The 26749-nt window shown below is 40.9% G+C and overlaps 1 protein-coding gene across 10 annotated transcripts in view; it reads right to left on the bottom strand.

The window, feature by feature from the left end:
* Positions 1-26749, bottom strand: part of DENND1A (DENN domain containing 1A) — a 497276-nt gene that overhangs the window by 260209 nt on the left and 210318 nt on the right. For all 10 annotated transcript variants that reach the window (XM_025888027.2, XM_025888028.2, XM_073905764.1 and 7 more), the window contains one exon: positions 1073-1142. In XM_025888027.2, the coding sequence (XP_025743812.1) occupies positions 1073-1142 (70 nt within the window). The remainder of the gene's footprint in view (positions 1-1072; positions 1143-26749) is intronic.

Below are 26749 nucleotides of genomic sequence, written 5' to 3'. Positions count from 1 at the left end.
TCCTCTTAAGGAAATACTCCAAAAAGAAGAAAATGCTTTATGTTCAAAGATGCTAATAGCTACAACTACAGTGGAAAAAGAAATCCCAAATAATGAAAACTCCCAACAGGGGCACCTGGGTGGCACATTCGGTTAAGCGTCCAACTCTTGGTTTTGGCTTAGGTCATGGTCGCAGGGCCATGAGACTGAGCCCTGCATCAGGCTCCATGCTCGGTGGGGATTCTGCTTCTCTCTCTCTCTCTCTCTGCCCCTCCCCCACTTTGTATGTGTATGGGTGTGCATGTGCTCTCTAAAATAAATAAATAAATCTAAAAAAAAAAAAAGAAACAATTTCCAACAACAGGGAAATGTTTCTAAGGTCCATAATAAAATGCTATGCACTCATGAAAAATATTCACAGTGTTTTTACTAACCTGGGGAAATGCTTCTGTTACTATAGCACCTGAAAAATGTGAGCTATGAAAGTCTAAATATAGCTCCAGTTGACCCTTGACATCCATGGAAGACACTTCAGCATATCATTTCTTCCAAAAGTACAGTAAAGTAGAGCTAACTTTTTAAGTAATTTTTCAGACCCTTAAAAAAATTACTGAAAGCGCACAACAAAGCCTTACTGGAAGGGAAACTTGGGACAGGTGGCTAGGTCACTTGCTAGTTAAGTGTTTTACTCGCAAATTGAGCTTTGCAGCATGACATGAGCAATTTAAATTTGTGCCTCAGCAAAATTATAATTTAATACATGTCATGAACTTCCAGGGCTGCTTGGGAATATCAGCTATCAGATATCAGAATATTAACTCTGAATGCTAAGGGTCTATTTATTATTCCTTTAACTGCAAAAGGAAAGGAAGAAAACATCCCCAAAATACTAGCGATTGTTATTTTTGGGAAGGGGGAACATATCAGGAGTGATTTTTCTCATCCTTCCTATTTCCGAATTTCTGAAACTTTCTATAATGGGCATGCATTACTTTTTTGGTAAACATTTTGGTGAAATATAAGGCATGTATTACTTTAATAATCAAAAAAGTTAAAGTTACTTGCTAAAAAGAATAAAATACAAGGTAAATACCTGGCCCTTTGTCGTGTAATCCGCCAAGATGTTAAGCAGCTTATAAAATACTTCGAACCAGGGAAGATAGCTGGGGAAAGAGGAGAAGAAACATGAAATATTAGTATGCAGGTCAAAAACTTTAACCAGGAGCTAATTCAAGACTGGTACATTTCCGTTTTTCCTCTACATCCTGAAGAGTCTTCCTGTTATAGGCTGCTGGAAACACAGACTGGTGGAATGCTAATTATTTCTGGGATTTTAAAAAATTGCCTGTGTAAGGTGAAGAATTCAATATCCATTATAAATTATTCCCATGCCTCAGAGCTAGAACAGGTTCATAGAGAAGAAATTCAAAGCAGACTCTGCAATCAGGAACCATCGCTGAATAGCCCCCCAGGCCTCTCCCACCACACCCACCCTTTCCAGGAAGCTTCTGTGCAAGTCCCTCATGATCGGACACACACAGCCACACACTCATACATACAGCACTCCCCCTGCTGCTGTCTGCAAGGTGTCCCAAAGGCCCCAAGAGCCTGAAACCAGTCATACTGTAGCATCAAACATCCTATGTGTACCGCACCCCCTCTGGACTTACTGCAGGACGGGCTCTAACTCTCTGTTCCCACTGCCCTCTACTGGGTCCTGACCATGGCACCCCTTCACTCCGAGGACAGTCTTGTCCTGACCTCACTCTATCCTCTCTCTGTGGGGCTTCAAGAATAAACTTTCTAAAATGCACATCTAAGTGGCCCGCAGATCCAGTGCCTGCAGTGGTGCCCCATCACTAATGGACTTCTTAGGATGGCGCTGGAGGCTCTTCGTTGGCAGGTCCCCGACTGGCTGCCCGCTCTACTTCCCCACATTCTGCAGTGCATTCTTCTCTCACTGCAGCCTCCCTCCCAGAATGGCCAGGCATCCTCAAGCCTGCCCGAGCTTGCATACACTTGGCCCTTTTCTCCCTCTGACCTTCCTGGTCTAGGCTAGCTTATTTCCACTCATCCTCCTAACGGTCCTCTGCAAGCTCCCCATCGCCGCCCCTCACGCCCTAATTCCCTCTTCTCTGTGTTGCCCTGGTCACATGCATACTCCCGTTAGAACATTCCACACACCATGTGGCACTCAATGGTGTGTCTGTTTTGCTAACAGACTGTGCATAGAGAAGGAAGGATCTCATCTTTCTTCACTTTGTCTTCCCGGGGCCAAGCGTGGAGCCCGGCATACCGTCAGCGCTCAGTGTTGATGGAACAAACACAACCAAACAAAGACTAAGAGCAAAGGCATGTTAATGTTATAGAATTGTTGTTGAACTATCTCCCACCCCACCCCCTGCCGCCCAGAAGTTTGTCACTTAATTTAAATGGCTTTATTCTCCATTAAGAAACTTTTCCAAAGCGACAAAGAGTCAAGCGAGGAGGGTGTTGTACCAAGCCCCTGCTGTCCTGCCCGCGTCTGCCCTGCTGAGCTCACGGGTCCGTTCCTGATAGAGCTGGATGCGCAGTGGAGCGCTGATCCCACCAGGCGGAGGGAACTCAGCACCCCGTACAGATTACCAGCTGTACTGCCGAGGGTAATAGATGAAGTGAGAGGCAATCCAGAGGACAGATAAAGTGCACAGTTCTCTATCATTAACGTCTGTCTGAAAGCCAGCACATGCTACTGTAAAATTTAAGTAGCTTATCAAAATATACTGATAAGCAACTTAACTTTTCACTTCTATGACAGTATTATCACTTATGTTAATATGTTTCAATCAGCTCTGGCAGCTGCATATTGACTATTACACAGCAAACGACTGCCGCCACTTTCCACAGCATTTACTTTGACAGAGCAGTGTAAACATTCAAGAGGGATTAGGGAGGAGATAAGTTTCTCCCTTCCTATTCTGTTAAATAAACCTCGGCTGAGTTAAAAGCCATTATAGTGGGAACAATAAATCCCCTCAGACGAAAACTCTTGCCCAGATTAGAGGACTCTTAATAAACAAATTCAACCAAGGATTACAAAAAAATTTTTTTCCCCCTGAAAGAGAAAATACCAGTAGTTAAATCCAGCAACTCAAAGTCAGGAAGGGAGCAGGGCGGGGGGCGGGGGGGCGGGCTGGTGACAGGGAAGAAGAGAAAATATTGTCTTGCAAGGAAATCATGGCCTCGAGGAAATGAGAGAAAAGCTGAAGTCATTTCAGAAATACTGGACGAAGTGATGTGGGGCAGGCTGGATTCTCTGATAATAAAGGACTGTGGTACACACGGGAGTAGTTTCTGCCAAGAGGTTCAAGTGGCCCCACTAGCACGGGCCCTGACCCCAAGCCCCTGCGTCCCCTCCATTGCCAGGGGGCTGAGGGAAGGCGATGTGGTAGGGCCGCCCGGCCCACAGCAGAGTGCCCAGCTTCTCTCACGCAGCCTTAACCTCACCAAATCAATTCTTTTTGGCTACACTAAGCAGAACCCTCAGCCATAGCAGGTTTCATAGTTACCCTGGAGATCAGCCATTTCTTTCTCGCTGTGGCCTGACCGGATGCAACTGTTGTCCACATGTTGTCCCCTGTGCACTGACAGATGAATATCCAGTGATGGCAGCGTTAAGGTCTTGAAACCAAAACCCAGCTGTCTTCTTCTTCAAAGGATCCCTCTTTTCCCCTGTTGGGAGGCCAGGGTTCACAGCTGAACCTTATCCAGTGGCGTTTCCTGTACCGCTTCATTAGTGCTGGCACGACAGTTCTGCCCGGCCTGCAGAGCTGCAGGTGAGGCTATGGAGCCCCTCCACTCCATTCTGTGCGTGTCTGTCATCATGGAGTAAACACTACTTCCCAGTCCAGAGACAGGAAACAAACACTCCATTACACTGCTCGTCCCTGGACATCTAGAGGAGTTCCAAACATCTCTGGGCCTGCTCCACCTGCTACCTTCATGCAACCACTCGGAGTCCGCAATGCTGAGAGAGCACCACCGTGCAGTGGGCTCAGTCCAACTAGGGCCCAAAAAAACAAACAACAAAGGGTCCCTGCATTTAGAAAGGCCATGGTCCTAGTGGGGAAAAGAGACATATACAACAAAATAGTTTGTGTGAGGGGAGTTGGAACTCTTTTCCAAGGGCTTTATTTAGCTCTTTGGATCAAGTTATAAAATTATCATGGCCAATCAGCAGAGCCTTCCTTGATGGGGAAAAGCCAAAATGGGACAAGGCTGCTTCCTAGGCACTGGCCATGATCCATGCTTCTCTCACCAAATTGTGGCTCAGGTAACTTTGTCCCAGGTTCTGCCATCATTTCCCTGGCCTAACAGTCAAATGGAGAGGCTTTTGTTTCGTGTGAGGCAATACAAAGTCTTAAACTTGAGAAGAACTCAGGGAGCATCCGAGTATTCCTACACACATTCCTACATCACAGGCCCTTGTAAGATGTGCAGGGGCAAGGTTCGAGACATAGTGCTTAGAGTCCAATGGCCCACAGTAAAAATCACCTGTAAAAGGCCCTTCAGTTGCCCCCAACATAGAGCAGACATGGTTTTATAGACACAAAGTAGCTGGCCTGAGTTTGCGGGGGGGGGGGGGGGGGGGGGGGGACACATACTGAATGAAAACTGTCTATGCTCCAATCTGTCAGCTTGGTGAGCTGCTTACCCTCCAGCTGAACTCAGGAACTGAGTCCGACCGAGGACAGATGACTTACATTTCTAATCTCGCTCCACTGAATGGACTGTCAGGATAATCATTCCCACTGTTTTGTGTATATACGCATGTGTCTAAGTGACCTTGTATAAGTGTACATATGATGGGATCCCACTCCAGTGTCATAAGTATTTAGATAGAAAACCATTACAAATTTTAAAAAGCTCTCCCACATCTCTTGCTAGTAGTTGAGTTCAAAGCCATCAGATGAGGCCAAGCAAGACAGGGGTGTGTGAGATGGGGAGCAATGGAGGCAGACACTGACCAAGCCAAGGAAGGTGGTCACTTGAGAGAATAATAGCTGTGAGCAGGACGTCAGAGTTCAAGCACAGGCAGGAGGAAATCCTCCTGTAGGGGCCACCAGGCCCAGACTGTTGGAGTCTGAGTGGGGTGAGAAGGGTTTCCTCGTAAGGGAAAGTCAGGGCTCCAGCAAGATCAGGAGAGAAGAAACACAGAAGGTGGCTTGGCTTAGAACGTCAGAACTCAAGATGGGGGGAAAGCGGTGTTTAAGTAGGGGCAAGGCCTGGCACTGGGTAAGAAAACATCTATGTCAGGAGAAAGAGGTTGACTAGACTGGTGTTGGAACCTAAGAGGAATAAAAAGAGCATCGGGAAGGGAGTTCAGTGTGGGATGTCAGAGCCTAAGTGGGTAGGAGGGCTTCTAGGAAAGGTGGTGAGGCAGAGTCCAAGGAGGTCCACAGTAGGAGGAGGCTGCAGTGTCTAAGAGGTCAGAGTCCAAGTGTGGTGAGAAGGACAGCCACAGAGGAAAGGAGCTACAGCTGTGAGAGTCTGATTGAGATCGATCAAGCATGTAAACATATAATGGAATTACTACGATCAGAGAAGAGAGTTACAAATATGGACGAGGAGAAAACAGAAATGAACCTATGGTGTCGTACTGGAATTAAATGTAACTGTGTGAAATCACGGAGACAAAAGAAATAGAAACACAGTATATGTATGTACATACATATGTGTATGTATACATTATATATACATAGATTCTCCAGCTCTAGCCACTGAGGGGCCCTGGAAGCAGAGAGAACCCAATTATAATGAGCATGCTTAGTGTCCAGATCTTGGTTTCTAAGTACCATTCTTCACCAAAAGGAAGCAGAGCTCCTTAAAGAAGGAAAAAAAAAAAAAAAAAAAAGAAATGTCTGATTCCAGAGCTAGGGCTGGGAAATATCTTGTTGTGCTAGAAAAAAGGCAGTGTTCCACACATGATTAGGACATGCCAACAGGACACAAGAGCCAGTGTGGAGGGGCCCCTGTTGACAAAATCTGTGACAATTTGAGCACCAAATCAAATAATAGAAAGAGATTATGTGATAATAAATAAAATAGGAAATTACAAGTCTGTGCTAATATAAATAAATGAATCAGAAGTCTGATGAGGATAAAATGAGGATATTCAGAATACACTTTATAATTATAAAGGGAAAAAGAAGGGAGAATCCTGAGTGACACAATCTTAAGTAATGCGGCAAATTGAAACGGTGCCAATTGATAGAATGCAGTGAAACAATACAGAATACTTCCATCATATTCTAGCCACAGATGTAGAACCCAATCCTAGGGATGAGGGACTTTCTACAAATTAACAGCCAATGTCAAGTTCATAGAAGTGTAAGAAATGTTGAGGATCTATTCCAGAATAAGACGACAAAAGAGACAGGAAAATAAATGCAACATGTTGATTCTGAACTACAGCTTGCCCCCCCCATATATAGGGGGTCCAAGTATTACATGGTAGTATTGTGTCAAAACTTTCTGATTTTGATGATTGTAATGTAGTTATGTAAAAGAATGTTTCTTTTTTTTTTTTTTAAGTAGGCTCCATGCCCAACGTGGGGGCTGCAACTCACGAGCCTAAGATTGAGAGTCACATGTTCTACTGACTGAGACAGGCAGGCGCCCCAAGAACGTTTTCTTTTTTTAAAAACATACACACCGAAGTATTTGGGGGTTAGTGGGTATTATTTTGGCAACATCTCCCAAATGGGCATTTGTATTGTACTCACAACTTTTCTCTCTATATTTTTTAAAGATTTTATTAATTCAAGAGAGAAAGAGCATGAGCAGGTAGAAGGGCAAAGTCAGCCGACTCCCTGCTGAGCAGGGAGCGCGATGCGGGGCTCAATCCCAGGCCCCCAGGATCATGACCTGAGCCGAAGGCAGATACTTAACCAACTGAACCACCCAGGCGCCCCTTTTATGTTTGTTATTGTTTCCAAACTGAAATAAAATGGGAGAGGGGAGAATCTAAGGGGTCTTTCATTTCATCAAAAATACCATAAGTAGACCAATTAGAGTATACAGAATAATAATATGAGCTGGGAAAATAAAATTTTAAATTTTAAACCATGGCTATAGGGAGGGGCATGCAACAGAGAGAACGGCTGATAGCAACTGTGGACGTCAGTACTCCACGCACAGAGAAGGTTGAGCATCAGTTAGGTTGTTCCCAGTGTACGGGAGGAAAGCTGGGAAGGGTGGGGATAAAGTGCATTAGAGACAGAAAAAAAATCTCATGAGCAATGACTTGCAGGCTTGACGCACTGGGCCTGATTTGAGAACCGTGTGCAGTTGGAACAGCCAGAGAGAAGGGTATGGAGGCTGCAAGATAGAAGGCAAGGTAGGGGTCAAAAAAGCCAGACTCCAGGGGCCTGTCATATGCCAAACTGATGGGCCTCCCCTTTATTCTGTAATCCCTGGGGGACCAAAGGGCCAGTTAAAGAGAAGTAATATTCTGAGGAAAGTATTTACAACTAGGTAGAAAGTGATTATTTCCCACTTGGCACAGTCCAGCGGATCTCAGCCTTACCAGAACATGTCTACTTTGTTACCCTAAAAAGAAAATCTTAGATAATCTAGTTATATACATAAGTTTTAAAAAGATCAATGTAAGTTCTGGTTCTAATATAAATAACTAAAAAAAAGTACTTTATAATAAAATTTTAACTTTTAAACACTCAGACACCATTATATTAGAGATATAATGAAGTAGTACCTCCCTGGGTACCATAGAGCTGCTTTTAACTTAGGTCTGGAATGAGTTTAAAGCTAAGAAGAATGACACAGAATAAGGTCTTTCAATTTTTCTCAGTGATTTCCACTGCCCGAGGAGCTCTTAAAACGCCATCTTGGGTACTCCAAGAGAGGTATCCTTTCTTTTCTCATTTCCTGACAGATTTTGCTAAGATTCATCGGATAAAGCATCCCTTGGTTAAGGCTAATTGACACTCAGTATTTAAAATTTTCAAAAAACAAAAACCCCCCAAAATTAACAACAACAACAACAACAAAAGCAGAGCAGCATGGCATACGCTGGAGACAACACGGGCCTTCTTCAAATAACCCTGGGTGAATCTCAGCTCTGATCCTTTCTGTGACATCTCAGGAACGCAATCTCTCAAAGACCCAGTTTCCTCTTCTGTAAGATATACACCACCTAACTAACGTAACGGAGGTATGCAGACACACCCAGTTGGTGCCTGGAATACTCTTCCTACCCACCCCTCTCTGCCTAACATTCTTGCCGATCTCAGCTTTGAGAAGCTTTCTGGTTCTGCCTGGGTCTGAGGTGTCTTTAGAACTCCATCCAGGAATTCCTCATGCCCTGCAGTCACCAGAGTGAATAGGAAAGCACGAGCCATTACAAGAGGAAACTACTCACAAATGATGTGACCACTTAAACCAATAAGTCCCCACTCAGCCCTTCTGGTTTGACCTAGCATCTCTCCCTGCTCCTCTGTCAGTGTCTTGCTGGTCAAACACCTACTACAAAATGTAAATAAAACCATAACCATTGCAAAGGATGCAGGATTTCATGAGGCCCTTGTTTGAGATGCTGGACACCTGCTCAGGTGCAAAGCGGCCAACAAACGAAGAGCGGGCCGCATCAGACCAGGTAACAAGGGACAAAGAGAAAACTCAAAACAAACAAGGACGGTGGTAGAGCATTCACATCAAAAGAAAATGAATTCAATCTCAAAGGATTCAGAGAGGCCTGGGGGGAAACTGATGAAGTCCTCAACTACTTCTGGAATAATTACTCTTTTAATGATTATGCTGAGAAAGTCAAACATAAAGTGTTATTATGTCAGAAAAACCATAACCTCTCCCTTAAAAAAATCATTATTGTCTCATGATTTATTCCTATCCCACAAAGAATGCATTATTGGAATAAAAGCTAGATTTTGTTGAAATCAATTTATTTCCAAAATTTGAGTTCCATTTTTTTCCTAGATAAAATCCTAAATAAAGTTTCCCCTCATCTTTACTATAAAATTTTGATCCCCCCTTAAATAGACGCACTTTACTCCCAGAATATGAGGCCCTTCTGGGCTGACCCTCCATGCAGACTCACCCTCAGTTTATAATGCATGCTTCTTTTCTTTGTCTTCTCCATTAGTGTCAACTCCATGAGAGCCGGGATCATGGCTATGTGCTGACTGTTAAGTCTCTAGTATGTGCCTGGCACAAGTTAAACATTCAGTAAGTTCCCTTGACAGCTGTAACTCACACCTGTAGTTTCTACTAAGTCCAGTGCCACTGGAGTTAACAGTCAACTAATCTTATCGGAAGGCAGGGCATTTTCGTAGGAAAATGATCCAGAACCAAAAATGACCCCTGCCAATGGACTGCTGGAGTCTGTGACAAATTATCAGAATAGAGTGAGGAAACAATCAAAGCAGATCATGAAGAATGCACAAAGTTAAGGTTTCTTGCCCCTTGCCTATCCCTCCAACACAAGTAAACACCACTATCTACTTTTTGTGTTCCTACCTCAAGTACTATGGAAAAATGTCGCAAAACCAAGCTGATTATTTTAATTTGGCAACTTAACTTTTCAAGCCTTTAAAATTGCTCAAGAATCCTCTGTCAGTACATCAGACCAAGTTCCCCAGAGAGTCTGCTCCATACTTTTCCTTCTTCTCCCATCTCTAACCCATCCCTCCTGGTCTTAGAAGATACTCTTGTCTCCAAACTTCCTGATGAGAAAAGCTCTACCGTGAGTTTTCCTCTCTTCCACTCCTAGACTCATGCCTTCCCTCTTCCCTCCTAACTGGGGTAGGAAGTAGAGAAGACCCTAGATCTCAACCACATTGCCTTCTGTAAGACACATCTTCTCCCCCATTACACTCAGCCAATGAGCACTCCCATCTGTAAGCACAACAAAACCACCCACGTGTGCTGGTCCACAGTTTTCAAACTACAGCCTTAGCACCAAGGTGTATGCATTCCACCTTCTAAGAAAAGCACACCACATCCTCCTGAGCTAACCACACTAAGCTTCAATAAATGCTTTCTGGAACTTCAAATTGAAGTGACATTTACAGTCCAAACATTACATGTTTCTAGATCATTCATTCTGCAAATGTTGCAGTCAATCATCCATCAAACCACATATTTCTCCACATTTATTAAGACCCATCCAGTATATGCCTGGCATCGTGTGAGGTACATGGGGAATGAGACCAAGGTCCCAGCATTTAGGGAGCTCACAGTCTAACAAGCAGACACATGGGCAAACAATGTCAGCAACACAGGGTCTGTGTTACGACAGAGGTGCATAAAAGGAACAGAGGAGAGGTTCTGGAAGTCTTCCCACAAAAATGACACTTGGTTGATCAACTTTCCACACAGTGCAGTCAGAAGACCCACCTGGGTTTGAGTATCAGTTCTATCCCTAGCTGTGGCCTGAGCCATTTTTCCTCCTCCAGTGTAAGAAATGGGGATAACACTACCTACTCTCACACAACTGTTGTGAGGGTGACCTATGCGAGTGCACCTACCACTATGTCTGGAACAGAGTAAACACTCTTTTTCCCTGATAAGATCACACTCTTGGTGCTAGTAAGATCAAAAGTCAGAGAAACCTAAATAGGAGACAACCCCCTCCCTTTTGGGAGATCAAAGCCAGTCTCACTCAATCTGAGCATTCTGCTATGCTCACAGCTGCTGATCTCAAATTGTAAATTTATTATGGTAGCCAGTTAAGCTCAAAAATCTCTGATTTATGTCCATAATTAGCATCCCATTGTGATACCTATTACATCTATGCAGGAAAATGTATTGCATGCACTGAATGAGTAGAAATATTAATTTGCATTAGGAAAAAAACACAGAAAGTTCCCATAAAACATCTGTGCTTATATAAATCTACCCAAACACACACTTGGATTTGATTTTGGTAACAAGGCTCTTTTCTGTCTTGATGGGTATTCAATAATTGTTGCTTTTAGAGAGCAGATCTGCCATCGTCTCTTCTATGACAGCGTTCCCATGATTGAGGGAGATTGCTCAGGAGGAAAGCACAGAGGCACTTTTCTGTTATCACCGGTGAAGTGTTGGTAACAGAAGATCTTTGGAGTAATGACACCTGCACTGACAATTGAGTGTAATTCTCAGATATTTTCCATTGAGCCCAGAGAGGGCGAGCACATAGGCCTTTCATCATTTTCCTAAGAGAGTTTATGATGCTGCCCACTCCTGTATTCACACACCTGTAAGTTTTCTCCCCATTCAGAGCATCTTATTCTATGGTTTAAATTACTACTGTAATATAATATAATGGGTTAGTGAGGTTCTAACTAAGGCCCACCTTACAGAATCTTTCATAGACTAAAAGAGAAATACATTGTCTCTGCTGAAAAAAACCACAACAAGGGGAAGAAATGGCTACACAAGAAATCCCGTCTTACTTTCAGGAGTAAACAACAAAATTAATGAACCCACGGAAACACCATTTGATGCTACTCTCATTTTAGAGCTAAGAAGTGAAAGCTAATGGAGGAAGGGGAAAAACATTTACCAAGTTTCCAGTGCTCTGAAAGATTATTCTTTACAACAACTCTAGGAGATGAATCATCATCCCACTTTATACGTGAGAAAATGCAGTCTTGGAGAAGTAAAGTGATATAGTACCTGGGCCAACACAGCTACTAAAAGCACAACTCAGACACAAAACTAGTCCCGTACGATTTCTATCCTCCTCGCTCCCTGCAACACATTATTAGTTGTACAACATGATCAAGTGTAATGATCAATCCTGAAATTAGGATTTAAAATTCTTACCTTGAGGTTTGCACCATAATGCCCCGATGAATGAAAACTTGCCTCCAAAAGTCCCTCTGCTCCAAGTGTTCGGAGCAATCCAACTTTGGCTGCTTCCCAACCATTCAGCATGTTTTCTTAGTTTGCCAGTTCCAGGGACACTAGTCATGTGTCAGCTCTTTATTGCTTTAGGTATTAGTGTACACGTTAGATTCAGACATGCAGATATAAATAGCTTGATTTAAAATGTTTGATGTTTCTTAAGTTTTTAAGTTTCCAGTGCTTCATATCAAGACCCAATGCCTCTGCTACCTTAGATGTGTATTTTTAAGAACTTACCTAGAAAAATCATGGCCTGTGTCGTAGATTCTTAAACAGACTATGTTGCCTTTTTAAATTTAAAATATGAAGCTTTAAATATATGGTTATGGTGGTGACAATTAAGGAAATGCTAGATTAGACAGGGCATCAGTTTTCCACGAATAGCACTCATTTAAGTTCATTTCCACCCCAGATCTCTATTCGAATGCTATATCATTCAATCGCAAATCTCTCTATAAAAGTGTCTGGCTGTCTCTTAAACCCATTTACGCTCTATGCTTCAATGCCTTTCCTTGGCAACTTTTTCCATATGCTTAACCTCTTTCAGGGAAGCAGTTCTGTCTCAATTCACAGAACAGCACACCAATCACTACAAGCAGGCAGGCAGGTAAAGAAAGGAAGAAGGACAGACAGGCACACAGAGAGAAAGTAGGGTATGAAGGTAGCTGGTCCAATAAAAGTAATGTTTTAAAAGGCAAAGAGTTTTCAGACCAAAAGAAAACTAACCTAGCACCTAACCCCAAGCAATCAGAGAGCCCTGAACTTGAATTTATAACCCAAACACCCTGTACCATATGCAACTCGAGACACACAACTGGTAGCACTACTGGGGATTTATGACTTATGACTTGTTCATATTTAATTTGTAACCAAACACTTCCCCTTCCTCTTAGCTACCTTAGAACTCTTGATTAACTCTTGTTTTCACAGGTCAGAGGTTAAATAAAGGAAGGGAAGCATTCTGGGGTGAGATTGCCCAGAGCACCACATCCAAGAATGACCTGTGCAAGGAACATTAAAATAAGTGATAAGACCAGAGATTGTTCAAGACAGCTGATGTTCAAAGCCTCCTTTGGGTACAAAGCAGGACCTTACTAAGGGCTGGCAATAAGGACAGACCGGAAACTGCTCTCAAGTTACCTTTTGTGACAGAGCAACTCTCTCACCAAGACGTTTCTCCCAAAATGCTCTTGGAAATGAGACTAAAGGTTCTCAGGGAAGGAAAAACAGGAATCGGCACAAGTCCAGCAGCCCTTCCCCTGCTTCATTCTGCGACAGGCATCTGTCTTACCCACCAGATCCTCTTACCCTGGAGAAAATTTCTACTGCTATCTCATTTTGTAGCACACCTGGCCCAGGCTGAGGGAAGCAGGTTTCTTTGTACAAAATTAATCAAACAGAGACACAGCCACCCTGCTGAACAGGATAGTATAATCTGTCCAACTGCAAGACCCATCTAGATCCAAGTACCTTTACCACTGCGCTACTCATCATGCACCAAATTTGAAAATAAGAACAGTAGAGACCACCATTTATTGTGGAATTACCACATGTCAGGAACTTTATATGCACTGGCTTATTCCCCCCTCATCATAATTCTATTAAATAGGTACCATCATATCCCCAGATAACAAATGAGAAAACTGAAGCACAGACAGGGTAAGTAAATTGCTCAGAGTCACACAGCCAGAAAGTAGAGCAGGGTTAACTTCAGGTCTGTGTGACTTACTACACTGACAGACTCTTCTCTGAAAAAAATCTCTTAGGGAATGGTATCAATGAAGTGCACATTAGATAGCACGTACACTTTACATTTGATTCAGTGTTTTCAAATCGTCAAAACAGAACAACCATTAAACTCATTGTTTTGTAGCTAGCTTTCATTCATTCATTGCCTAATGTAAGCCAAGCACTGGGTAGAGGTGAATAAGGCACAGCTTCCACAAAGGTGAGGTCCCTGGTTTAGATTTGTATGTGAAACCATTATGGCATTAGGAATGATCTGATAGAGGCAACAAAGACACAACTTGAAAAATATGAGAAGTAGCAGCTGGGACTTGGGAGAGGAGGTGAGGTCTGCATTCCCTCTGCACCATAACCATGTAACACAGCCACGGGATGAAAGTTTCCTCCAGTGAGCCCTTCAACAGGAAGGGCAGGCCCCATCCTGAGCAATGGAGGAGCTGGGGACCCACTAACAGGGAGATCAAGTTGAAACAACATGCCACTAGTCACTGTCTGTGACTACATCTCTCAGTCACTCCTTATTTTTTAAAATAATATTTGTACTTATGACTTACTGCTTTATTATAAACCTAAGAAAGCAGTCCACAATGTTACAAAAGCCCAAAACTGGTGTTATTAAACTCCCTCAAAATACGGTAGCTTAGAAGAAGGTGAAGTATTTTATTAAATAGGTATTTGATTAAATAAACTGTAAGGCTTAAATCCCCAGTGACACTACCACTTGTGTGTCTCTGTCAAAAGAAACCCTAAAAACTAATCTTTAGAGAAAGGAGGATCAAATAGCAAACCTGGCAGAAATAGGTTTCTCTGATAAAAATTCTTAAACTCACACAGGAAAGTTGTCTTCCAATGAGTAACTACTAAAAGCAGAACATTAAAATGAAGGTCAGAAAAAGTATGCATGAATTATTTTTGCTATATTTTCACCAGCATTAAATGTTGTGACTATTTTGGGGGGGATATATTTTAAATGGTAGTTCTTTATTATGTATAAGAGCAATACATATATACACACACCTAAGTATGTGCTAAGAGAATGGTTAAATAAATTATGGTAACTCCAGGAAATAGAAAATTAGGTTTTAAAATATTTTTAATGATATAGAAAAATGTCCATGAGGGCGCCTGGGTGGCTCAGTCGTTAAGCATCTGCCTTCGGCTCAGGTCATGATCCCGGGGTCCTGGGATCGAGCCCCACATCGGGCTCCCTGCTCAGCAGGAAGCCTGCTTCTCCCTCTCCCACTCCCCCTGCTTGTGTTCCTTCTCTCGCTGTGTCTCTGTCAAATAAATAAATAAAATTTTTAATAAAAAAAAAGAAAAATGTCCATTAAATGATACAGATTGAAAAGCAGCAATGTTCACAGCTATGTACCACTGGCAATCAAATACACTCATAGGAAAACTAGAAGATAAAAAATTAATAGTGGTTATTTCTAGATTATGGGGTTTGTAGATAACCTTTGTTTCCTTTTGCATTCTTTTCTGCATTTTCTACGGCTTACGTACTAAGCATGAAGTGTCTTAAAAATTAGAAAAAGTTGTTCTGTCTTTTAAGTACTCTGTGTTGTTCATTAAGTGCAAATACTTGGAAGCAAGCTAAATGTACAATAGTACACAATAAATTATGAACTACCAGAATGATGGAATATTATATATTCATTAAAATCAGACTATGGAAAAATATTTTAACGTAGAAAAATATTTACAATATATTTAGATTTAAAAGCAGGCACTGGGAGGTTACTGGATGGTTCAGTCAGTTAAGTGTCTGACTTCAGCTCAGGTCATGATCTTGGGGTCCTGGGATCAAGCCCCAAGTTGGGCCTCCATGCTCAGTGGGGAGTCTCCTTCTTTCTCTCCCTCTGCCCCTCCACCCCAACTCATGCTCATGCTCTCTCCCAAATAAATAAAATCTTAAAAAAAAAAAAAAAGGGCAGGCTCTAGGGGTGCCTGGGTATCTCAGTCAATTAAATGTCCAACTCTTGATTTTGGCTCAGGTCATGATCTCAGGGTTGTGAGATCAAACCCCACGTTGGGCTCCTCGCTCAGTGTGAAGCCTGCTGGAGATCCTCTCCCTCTCTTTCTGCCCTTTCCTGCCCTCCCCACCCATGCACGAGCACTCTCTCTCTCTCTCAAATAAATAAATCTTTAAAAAAAATAAAGCAGGCTCTATAACATGTGCAAATAACTTTTTATTTTTATGTTTTCCTATATTCTCCAAACTTTCTACAATCAATACATATACTTTTATTAACTTTTAAATTAAAAAATAGCCACATGTGTAATTCCTCCCTGCCTACCAATTTCCAAGTCATCTTGCTTGGTGGCTGGGAGGATTCATGATCAGGGAGAGTGGAATCAAAAGTCTATCTTCTCGTTTCCTTAAGTGTGATTAATAACTGTGTTGACCCATTTCTCCAACAGGCTCTCTGGATGAAATGGAAGTTAGCACTCTTTAACAGACTAGTCACACCAGAGTCTCATGCTCTTTCTGCTACACCATGCTTATCATGGATCTCAGTTCGAGGGCAAGGGTGGTTGGCTAATAAGGTTTTCAGTGACCTTCCTTAATGTGGAAATAGTCAGCCTCAATAAACTCTAGTGGGCCTCAGAAAGTGAGACACCCTCACTTATCAAAGGCCACCCTAAGTTGAAAGGGAAAAGAAAAAGGGTCAGGATCTCTTTTTCCCTGTTAGGTTTTGAGGCCAAATCTTTAAGGTTGGGTCATTTTTATAAACATTTAGTTAGCATCAATACACGCCAGCCCTGTGCTAGACAGCCAGGATAAATACATGAACAAGACACAGTGCTGCCTGTCCTCAAGGAACCTAGATCTCTTAGGGGAAGACAGACATGTAGACAGTTCTTCACAATGTCACATGAGGATGCTGTGATACAGTGTGGCGGGGTGGGGGGGGGGGCGGCTGGTGGCACCAAGCACTAAGGGAACATGGGAGGAGAGACATCTTGACTAGACCAGGGTGTCAGCTAAATGAGGAAGAGAAGTTGGATGAAATAAAGGAGCGCTTCCATCTGGAGAGACAAAATCTTCCAGAGGCAGAGGGACAAGGAACAATAAATGGCTTGAGGTGGTTGTATCCCACCTAACGGTGGGGTAAGATGTTTCTCTATGTAATGTTTTGTGGACTGGGGGATAGGGGAAGGGAAATCCTGGCAGAAGATGACACTAGAGAAGTCCAAAGTGACTAGCTTGTGAGTTTTATGTGCAAGACTAGAGAGTTTAGCTATTCTCAGAGTTTTAAGCAGAGGCGGGATTTAATCAGACTTATCTTTTTAGACTATCACTCACTTTAACAGAGTAGAAGATGAATTGAAAGAGGAAGTAGGAAGCAGATAAACTCAAAGGTCTTAAGACCCATTTATTGGCCTAAGTCCTCAAGGAAGAAGGAGATTCTAAAACTGAAGGCTTTTGTCAGTGCCCTTTTAATTACTTAAATTACTGAATGCAATTAAAAAGAAAATCTGACTCTAGGAGAAGAGCTAAAAAATGAGCTCCTGTTAGGCAAAGGATGGCCTGAAGAGTGAGCTCCCTTCAGAAGCAACATCACTGTGTGACATGGTGGGAGAGAAAGTAGAGTTGGGCAGCCAGGAGCACAAGCCAGGTGTGATCCACCCCACCCTACCAAAGGGCTCCCCCTGAGCTATTCCTTCACTTCTCCAAGCCTACTTTCTCTGCAAAAGGCAGCTTGTTGGGTCCTATTGACCCAACAAGGCCATGGTACGGAACAAATTAAGCAAATCAATAATAGTTTAATGCAAATAATACCAAGTGCCCGCTACAGTTCACAGATTGCATCAAGTACTCAAAAATAGGTAGCCGCTGTTACAATTGTTAGAAAAGGTCCACTTGATCTCTCAGGCAACAGAGTGGTTCTATGCCATATTCTGGATTATTTTTAATGTCTTTAAAATGCTAAGAGTCACGAGCATATGTATATTCTTTACAGTTACTTTTTAAGATTGCATCTGTCACAAAAGAGTGGGCTAGGGTCAACAGGGATTTTATTAATATTTCTCCACTTGACCCAAGATAAAGATTTCATTTCAAAGACAGAATGAAAGCAAAGGGAAAAAAAAGTTAGGAATCATAAATGTATCACCAGTGTTTTTTTTTTTTATCATTCTTCAATGAATGACTCTTTTCAAAATAACACTGCAAATAATTCCTCATGCTTCCTATATTGTTCCTAACTAATCAAATAAGATCTAACCCTAGAAGATGTAATATGCTATAGTGATATAAGATAGCAACAGTAATTAAGACTTTAAGAACTATCATTAAACAAACATATGGCTGCTAACATTTTTACCTTTCACAAATGTTTGAACTTAACTTTTATGGGTCTAAAATAGAGCAGCTTCAGCTAAAGACCAGTTCAGCACACTGAGCCATTAGTGGAATGGGAATGAAAATATCTAGTACACCTCAGCTATGTTAGGCATTGGACCAAGCAGTTCAAGACCATTATCTCTTCTCACCTCAGCTACATGACATGGGTTATCTTCAGCTACAACAGATGAAGAAACGGAGGTTCAAAGATGTGCGGCCATCACCAAGCTAGTGAAGTGGCAGTCAGGATTTGAAGTAAGGTCTTCTTGTTCCAGAGCGCATGATCCTTTTTTTAATAAATCAGCTTTGAATTATGGTGTACATACAATAAAATCCATCATTCCATGTGTGTTGTTAGAGGAGTTTTAATAAACGCACACAGCTGTGTAACCACCACCATAATCAATATATATAACATTTCCAGGACCCCCAAATGCTCCCTTGTGCCCCATCTAAGTCAGTCCCCCTCACCCCTTATGGGGTGTCCTAATGTATCCTATGTCCTACCACACTATATTAAGATCATCTGTTTACCTCCTGTTCTTCACACCATCTACCTTTTTAAAACCCACATCTTTTTAATATCAATTAAAATTCACCCTTTTGGGTGGACCGTTCTATGATTCTATATATGATCTCTTAAGCCATACCATGTATTTTAGCCTTTTCCCCAATGCTGACCAGTGAAGGACACATTTTAATAGTAACATATTCCTGTGGGCATTCCCATGTATCACAAATCCACGGTGCTAGCTGTCACTCTATCCCAAGTGAGCGGATATTAAAGGAATACCTTCAGTCCACCTAATGTACCAAAACAGTGTTTCATTCACAAACTTCATTAGCTATGTAATTTAACATTAACAGAGTACTTGAGATGTACCTCACAGGTGACTGAGATAAACCAGTCTTTCTACACTGGGGTTGTAGTGTATTATACCTCTGTATTGTAACACGCTTTTTCCTAGTTAAGAAACTATGCCCAGCTCAGAGGTTTGACCATAATACTAGGAGCAGTGGCAAGAGGTTGCTCCATGACCAGAGAAAGCAGAACGCAAGTTCTCTGCCCCCTGGCCCACTAGGTGAGCCAAAGGAGGTGTAAGAGCAGTGAGCTGCTCTAAACTGTTCAACCCCCTTATTTTATAGCAGGAATGGGAGTCCAGCGGTGGAAGAAATGGATGCAGAGCCATGCATCTGCACAGCCAAAAGGACATCCCAAAAAACACAGAAGTAGGTATCTCTGTCCCATGAATGGCTCTGCAATCCCTCAGTATTACTCTTTTTTCTGCTGTACCTCCTACCAAGCAGGGTGCAAAAACAAAACAAACAAACAAACAAAAAAACACGGATTCTCTTGTCTCAGAGAATGTAGAGTAGTTGTGGTCTTCAATACTAGGAATTGTCTTGAAACATCAAAATTTTAATTGGATTCCACATGGAATTCCTGTAGTCCCTTACCAACCAGGATTTAAAATAATGTCCATTTAGCTCCAAACCTGAACTATCTACTGTGTATTTTGATATCTACTTTGACGCCCATTTGGCTTTTGTATTCTATGGTTCATCTGGTCATCAAACACTTACTGACTAGGAGGCTCTTTGCTGGGTCCTGGGGCTAACAGGCGAATCAGGCACAGTCTAATTTTAAGGAGCTCAGTGTCCAGAGAGGGAATCAGACGCATAAATCAACAAGTGTAATTACTAAGATAAGCGCTATGAGAGAAGTATGCACAGGCACCAATCACCTCTCTCACATGAGCATGCACACACGTGGCAGACGACCAACTCCATCAGAGGTGACAGAATTTCTTTAAGCCCTAAGAGGGGTTGTTAATAATTCTAAAATTAAATAAAAATGGCCACATTAGAAGATTCTTTATTTAATAGAAGGACAGTTGAGTAAAAGCTACTGGAGCACAGAATCCAATAGTGATGCCCAAAAAGAGCTTACGTGATTCTTATGAACAATTTTCTTCTTCTTCCTTTTTCTGTTAATACAAAAAAACTGGCACCTTTGTCTGGGTCCAGAATGTAAAATCAGGAAATAAAATGGCAAGTCTTACAACTGTGAACTTCAATCAGCTCATTACAAACCAAAGAGACATATTTGAATGCATGTTGCTACATTCATTTACCTATTCTGCCAAGCCATTCAATTACACGATTTCAGATTTTGTATAAAAAAATACAGCCATGTTTCTTTCAAAAGCTGGTATTTGGAGGAAAGTGATTAGAACAGCATGCTATGATATGTTAATACAGTGGTTTCATTTAATGGACAATGGCAGTTTCTCAAATGCTCCCTGTATTTTAAATTATTGCACTTAGAATTCATGACTACAACGTGTCTCAACTTTTTTCTTTACTGCTGCACAATACACTCCACTGCACTGTGAATGCAAACAAAACACATTATCAGAAGAGTTTTGTTAGCATTTATAATCTTAACGAAAGTCATTTCTAAAGGTGGGGTGAGTACAGTGGGTTGTTCAAATCGTGTGAGCACTGAAAAGGATAAAGCCTCCTAATTGAGGCAAGAGTGAGGAAGAGAGAGAAAAAGCTAAAGCAGGAGAAAAATCTGAAACCAAAATTTCACATCCCCTTGGAGAGACAGGGCACAAAAGAGATGGAGTTTATCCTAACCAGAAGCAGCTGTTGCTGTTCGAATTAGGAAGCATTCCTAATGAATCAGCAGTTCTTATAATAAATATACTCCCCTTTGAAATGTGAGGATTCTGCTATGAGTATTTCTTTTGATATATTTTTTACACGAACTCATTAGACAGAGAAGAGACAGGGATCGAGCATGTTTCTGTCTAAATTATGATGGCTGTTTTATCCATATCATGTCCTCTTAAGGTTACTGAAGGCTTATGGAAACAAGAAATAAAAAACACAAAGCTCACCAGGACCCTGGTGCTATTTAAAGATGCTTTGTAACAGTAACATCTTACCAAATACCTGCCGCTACACTAACTTAACTAGTCCCTATTAAATTTAAATCAGAGCTATACAAACAATTAAAGAGGCATGCCTTTTGCATTAAGAAGAATCCCCAAATTCCAACAAGGTGAAGATCTGCATGTAGAGTACATTCTGCTCCCCAGATAGTCTTCTGGTCATTTTAAGAAGACAAAAGGGAAAAAGTAGGCATATTTATAAAGATGCACACGTGCACATTTATTTCATTTCCACCTGGGTTCCATATTCCTCTTTTTTTCTTACACTTACAAACAATCATCTTTAACAAAGGTTTCTCTAAGCAAAAATCACTATGTCTCTATCAGTACAGACAGAAAATTTAAAGTACATCTTCCCATCAGCAGAGGTGAGTACAAGTGGTCGAGCATTATTCTACCCACTAGCTAGCTTCCTTCAACTTTTATCAGTCTTTCTCCGCCTCCTCCTCTTCTGTGGTGGGTTTCCAGGATTCTTGGAGCCTCCGTGTAAAACCCAGGAACCCTGGAAGGAGTTCTAGACTGACACAAGGTGTAAGGGAGAGACTGTTAGAGCTGTCTTATCTTTCTTCCCCTAACACCAACCATACTTAAGTCTTAAACTTAGAAATGGAAAGGAAAGGATATTCTAAATGTAAACACAATCTGTATCTTTTAGGCTGCTTAAAAACAGTTTTTCCACTAACTTAGACATGACCTCATATCTCACTTAGGTCATCTGTGCTCTCAAAGAACAGGTTAAGAGAACCCAAAGGATAGGAAGACTTGGGTCACCTGAATGAAAGTGGATGGATCACCCTGCTTCCTGTACCCTAACTGGGGGGTAGGGGGCGAGGGGGCAGCAGTGTGCATACTGGAAAACAAACCAAGGACTTGTGAGATCCTTTTGCTTAAAAGATCAGTGTGTGTTTGCTCTACATTCTGAGAAATTAGGAAAGTGGGGCCCAAAAAGCTTCAGGAAATGTATGTGAGATCACCTGATAAATGTTAGAGCTATATTTGAACCCAGGTCTCTCTAGGTCCAAAGCCACAACACCATGCTGCCTCCCTAGTCTCTTCCAAATCATGAATAGATAGGATTCTGCTCACTGGCAAACACTGCCCCCTTAAGACATTCAACTTGGCCATAGAGCTCTAACTTAGTGACCTTCTCTAGACAAAGAAAACAAGGCAGAGAAGAGTTAAATGCACTTGACCAACATTACATAATTCCATTTTAAAAGTGGGACTCAACGGTACACTTATCATGAGAAGCACCGAGAAATGTATAGTACTATTTAGTCACTATGTTGCACACCTGAAACTAATGTGACACTGTATGTTCACTCTACTGGAATTAAAATTAAAAACTTAATAATAAAGAAAAGTGGGACTCAATGTCCTAGGGGACAGACTACTAAAATTATGAGTCATCACTGAATAGTTAGCTCCATATAATTTCCTTAGATTCATTCCTGTGCAGACTTGGACTCCTACAGAAATGCCTGGCCTGGCAGGGGGTTATTTGGCCCAGGCCTTCATGAACCAAAAAGGCAGCTCTATGGTTTGTGCACTGCTTTGCCCTGCATGCTATGCTGGACAACCACGCTGGCTCTGAAAATATTTCATTAGATGAGGACAGATACAATATATGAAGGAGTAGCAGAGGAAAAGAAGTTCAGATGTCTGAAATGTAGACAATTTATACACAAATATATATCCAGCCTAGAGCTTCATATGATAGCAAAAAATTGTAAAGAGGCTAAAAAAATTGGCAGTCTATTTTTCTCAGGGACTAAAATAAAAGACAGTTGATTATAAACCCAAGCTTCACACATTAGAGACAGGCAAGTTCCTTAACCCTTGGTTTCCTTTTCTTTAAAACATGCTAAATATCTCAAAGTTGTTGTAAGGATTCAATACTGTAATTCATGTAACTTGCTTAACAGTCCCTAGGTAGAAAGTAACCAATAAATGGCAGCTACTATTACTATTATTAACTCCAATAGTAAAGGATCAATAGGCAAGGTACAGAATACCTTCATGATTTAGTATTGTGGCTCTCTGAACATTTTAATGTTATAAAAATATGTAAAAAGACATCAATTCAGTTAAAAAAGGTACACAATCTCAAATATGTAAATTGTAAAATATGTGCATATGTACTATATGTATATTACATATAGCATTAGAAAAGGAATAAAGGACACACACCACAGTTTCTGCTTTGGGATGGTGTTATTTTCTTCTTCTGCATTGAAAAAAGTATATTCATTCAAAAGTCAGTTTCATTTTTTTCTCTGTGGATATCCAATTGTTCCATCAACATTTTTTAAATAGACTATCCATTCCCCTCCCCCGCCATGAATGATCCTGACACCTTTGTCAAAAAAAAAAAAAAAACTGATTGAGGGCGCCTGGGTGGCTCAGTGGTTAAGCGTCATGATTCCAGAGTCCTGGGATCGAGCCCCGCATGGAGTCGCTGCTCCGTGGGAAGTCTGCTTCTCCCTCTCCCACTCCCCTGCTTGTATTCCCTCTCTCACTGTGTCTCTCTCTGTCAAATAAATAAAATCTTTAAAAAAAAAAAAAACCTGATTGATTCTGTTCCATTGATCCATATGTCCATCCTTATGCCAATACCACAATGTCTTGATTACTATAGCTTTACATTAAGACCTAAAAGCAGGTAATGTGGTTCCTCCAACTTTATTCTTTTTCTTTATTTAAGTATTTTTATTTATTTTTACGAGAGAGAACGAACATGAGCAGACCTAAAAGCAGGTAATGTGGTCCCTCCAACTTTATTTTTTCTTTCTTTTTTAAGTATTTTTATTTATTTTTACGAGAGAGAGAGAGAGAACGAGCATGAGCGGGGGGAGCAGCAGCAGGAGAGGGAGAAGCGGGCTCCCTGATGAGCAGGGATCCCGATGCAGGACTTGATCCCAGGACCCCGGGATCATGACCTGAGCTGAAGGCAGAACACTTAACCTACTGAGTCACCCAGGCACCCTATTCTTCTTTTTCAAACTTATTTTAGCTAAGTCCTTTGCCATATAAATCTCCATACAAATTTTAGAATCAGCTTATTGAATTCTAGAAAAAAGCATAGTAGTATTGCATTGTACTCTACAGGTCTGGGAAAACTGACATCTTTATAACAGTACTCCAGAGAGAACAATATCAGTAAGGGATATGTATATATATACACAGACACACTGAGGGAGAGGTGTATTCTAAGGAATTGGTTTGAGCAAGTACAAAATCTACAGGGCAGGCAGCAGGCTGGAAATTCAGGTAAGAGGTGATGTTGCATTCTAGAGTCCAAAATGTGTAGGCCAGCAGGCTGTAAACTCAGAGAGGATTTCTATGTTATAGTCCTGAGGCAAAATTTTTTCTTCTCACAGAAAGCTGTTTTTGCTCTTAAGGACTTTAACTGGAAGAACCCTAACCTTGCACTAGAGGGTTATCTCCTTTATTTCAAGTGAGGGGATTATAAATGCTAATCACAGCACCACCTAGACTAATGTTTGACCCAACAACTGGGCACCACAGCACAGCCCAATTGACACGTACAATTAACCATCATAACACCCTTATATCATTGAGTTCTTGAATCCATGAGCATGGCTTAACTTGGATCTTCTTTTAACATTTCTCAGAAATGTTTTACACTTTTCAGTGTCTACGTAATGCAAATATTTTGATCAATTTACCCCTAAGTATTTCATTTTATTAAGTTGAAGTACAGCTGACATAGAATATTAGTTTTAGGTATAAGTATATCATATTTTAATGCTATTATAAAGAAAGTGTTTTATTAATTTCAATTTATCATTTTAACATCAATTTCCTTACCTCACATCATATACAAAAGTAACAGAAATGCATCCCTAAATGTAAGAGAAAAATCTGTGAAATGTCTAGAACATAGGAGAAAAATCTTTGTGTTCTTAGGTTCTGCAAAGATTTCACAAAAAACATGAACCATTAAAGAAAAAACTGAAAAACTGGACTGTATCTTCTAATAAATAAGCACATGAAAAGATTTTCAACATTTTAAGTCATTAGGAAAGTGCAAGTTAAAACCACAATGAGACACTACCATTTAACAGTATGACTAAAATGAAAAAGACACTATCAACAGTTGTTGAAGTCAAGGAGCAACTGGATCATATATTGTTGAAAAACTGCAGTTTCCTATAAAGTTATTACACCACAAGACCCAGCAATCACAGGTCCACACAAAAGTTTAAACATGAATGTTCCTATCTGTCTTATTTATGGTAACCAAAACCTAGAAATAACCCAGATGTCCATCAACAAGGGAATAAACTGGGATACATCCATACAACAGAATACTACTCAGCAACAAAAAGGAACAAACTATTCATATACATAACATGGTTGAATCACAAAAACGTTATGCTGAGCAAAAGAAGATAGACATAAAAGAGTACATAAAGATGATTCCATTTATGTGAAAACCTAGGAAAGACAAAGCTAATCTGTAGTGAACGAAAACAGATCTGCAGTTGCTAAGGGCCAAGGCTGCAAGGGGTGACGAGAAGAGGAGCAAGGAACTTTTCGGGGTAACAGAAATGTTGTATATCTTGACTATGATAGCAGTTATCCATCTGTATACATTTGTCAAATGTGCTAAACGGTACACTTAAAATTCGTGAGTGTGTGTGTGTGTGTGTATCATTAGATCTTCCATTTTTGGCATATTGGAAGATTAGTTACTTTGAAAAACATACTGTTCATCCAGCAAAGAGTAAACACTTCAGAGAGCAGAAGATGAAATGGAAACTGGAACTCAGAAAGGTAAATTAGCAATAAAGGTAGCTTTTACCCTGAAGCTCTTTGCCAAACTATGGGCACTTTGAATTCTCAAATGATGGAGATACAAGGCAGAAGTGAAAGGAGGTAAAGCCTAAAAACCTCCTAAGTATACTACAAACTAAATTTAGGTGCTTCAGGGCTACATCTTTAGCGTAAAAATTTAAAAATTTGCATAAACTCTGCCAGCAGAAATGTTCTATTCTGGATGCTATTGCAGGGTGGAAACAAACATCTCCACTGACAATTTCTAACTAAAAGTATGCTCTCACATAGATTTGTAATCCAAATTTACCTACTATGGTCTGATAAAATGGCAAACAGATAATTTACAGAAAAGCATAATTATCAGTACCTCTAGGTGATAGCCAGAAGCATAAGTGAAATACAGATCTAATGTAGAGGGACTCAAAATTTAACCAAGGCCTCAAAAATTTCCTACAAATACAGCTTTATAGACAGCTAAAATAATGAGAAATGGAAAATTAAAAAAACTATTCAACATGTTTAAAAAATAAAGATTGAAAATGAGTAGAAAACAAAAAAGACTACAAATAACCAAGCAGATCTATAAAAGAATTACATGGAATGTCACAAAATGAAAAGATTATAGACACATGTAAGGGTAAAATTAGTGAACTGAAAAATAAACCCAGATACATTATCCATACTGTGGCCTAAATAGACAAAGAGAAAAAAAATACATATGAGAAAGAAGGTAGTCTACAGCCATACCACCCTTCTTCCAATTGGAAAAAGATAAGCAACATAAAAGAGAGTGAAAAAGTCTAACACATTCTAATCAGATTTCTAAAAGAATGTAATAAAAAGGGGCACCTGGGTGGCTCAGTCGTTAAGCGTCTGCCTTTAGCTCAGGTCATGATCCCAGGGTCCTGGGATCGAGCCCCTCATCGGCCTTCCCGCTTGGCGAGAAGCCTCCTTCTCCCTCTCTCTCTGCCCCTGCTTGTGCTCCCTCTCTCGCTATGTCTCTGTC

The sequence above is a fragment of the Callorhinus ursinus genome, unplaced genomic scaffold (assembly GCF_003265705.2).
Source record: "Callorhinus ursinus isolate GAN/ISIS: 27379988/994484 unplaced genomic scaffold, GSC_fseal_2.0 scaffold24, whole genome shotgun sequence".
Classification (NCBI taxonomy): domain Eukaryota; kingdom Metazoa; phylum Chordata; class Mammalia; order Carnivora; family Otariidae; genus Callorhinus; species Callorhinus ursinus.
The sequence above is the reverse complement of the archived record's forward strand: the minus strand, read 5'-3'. Positions and strand labels throughout refer to the sequence as shown.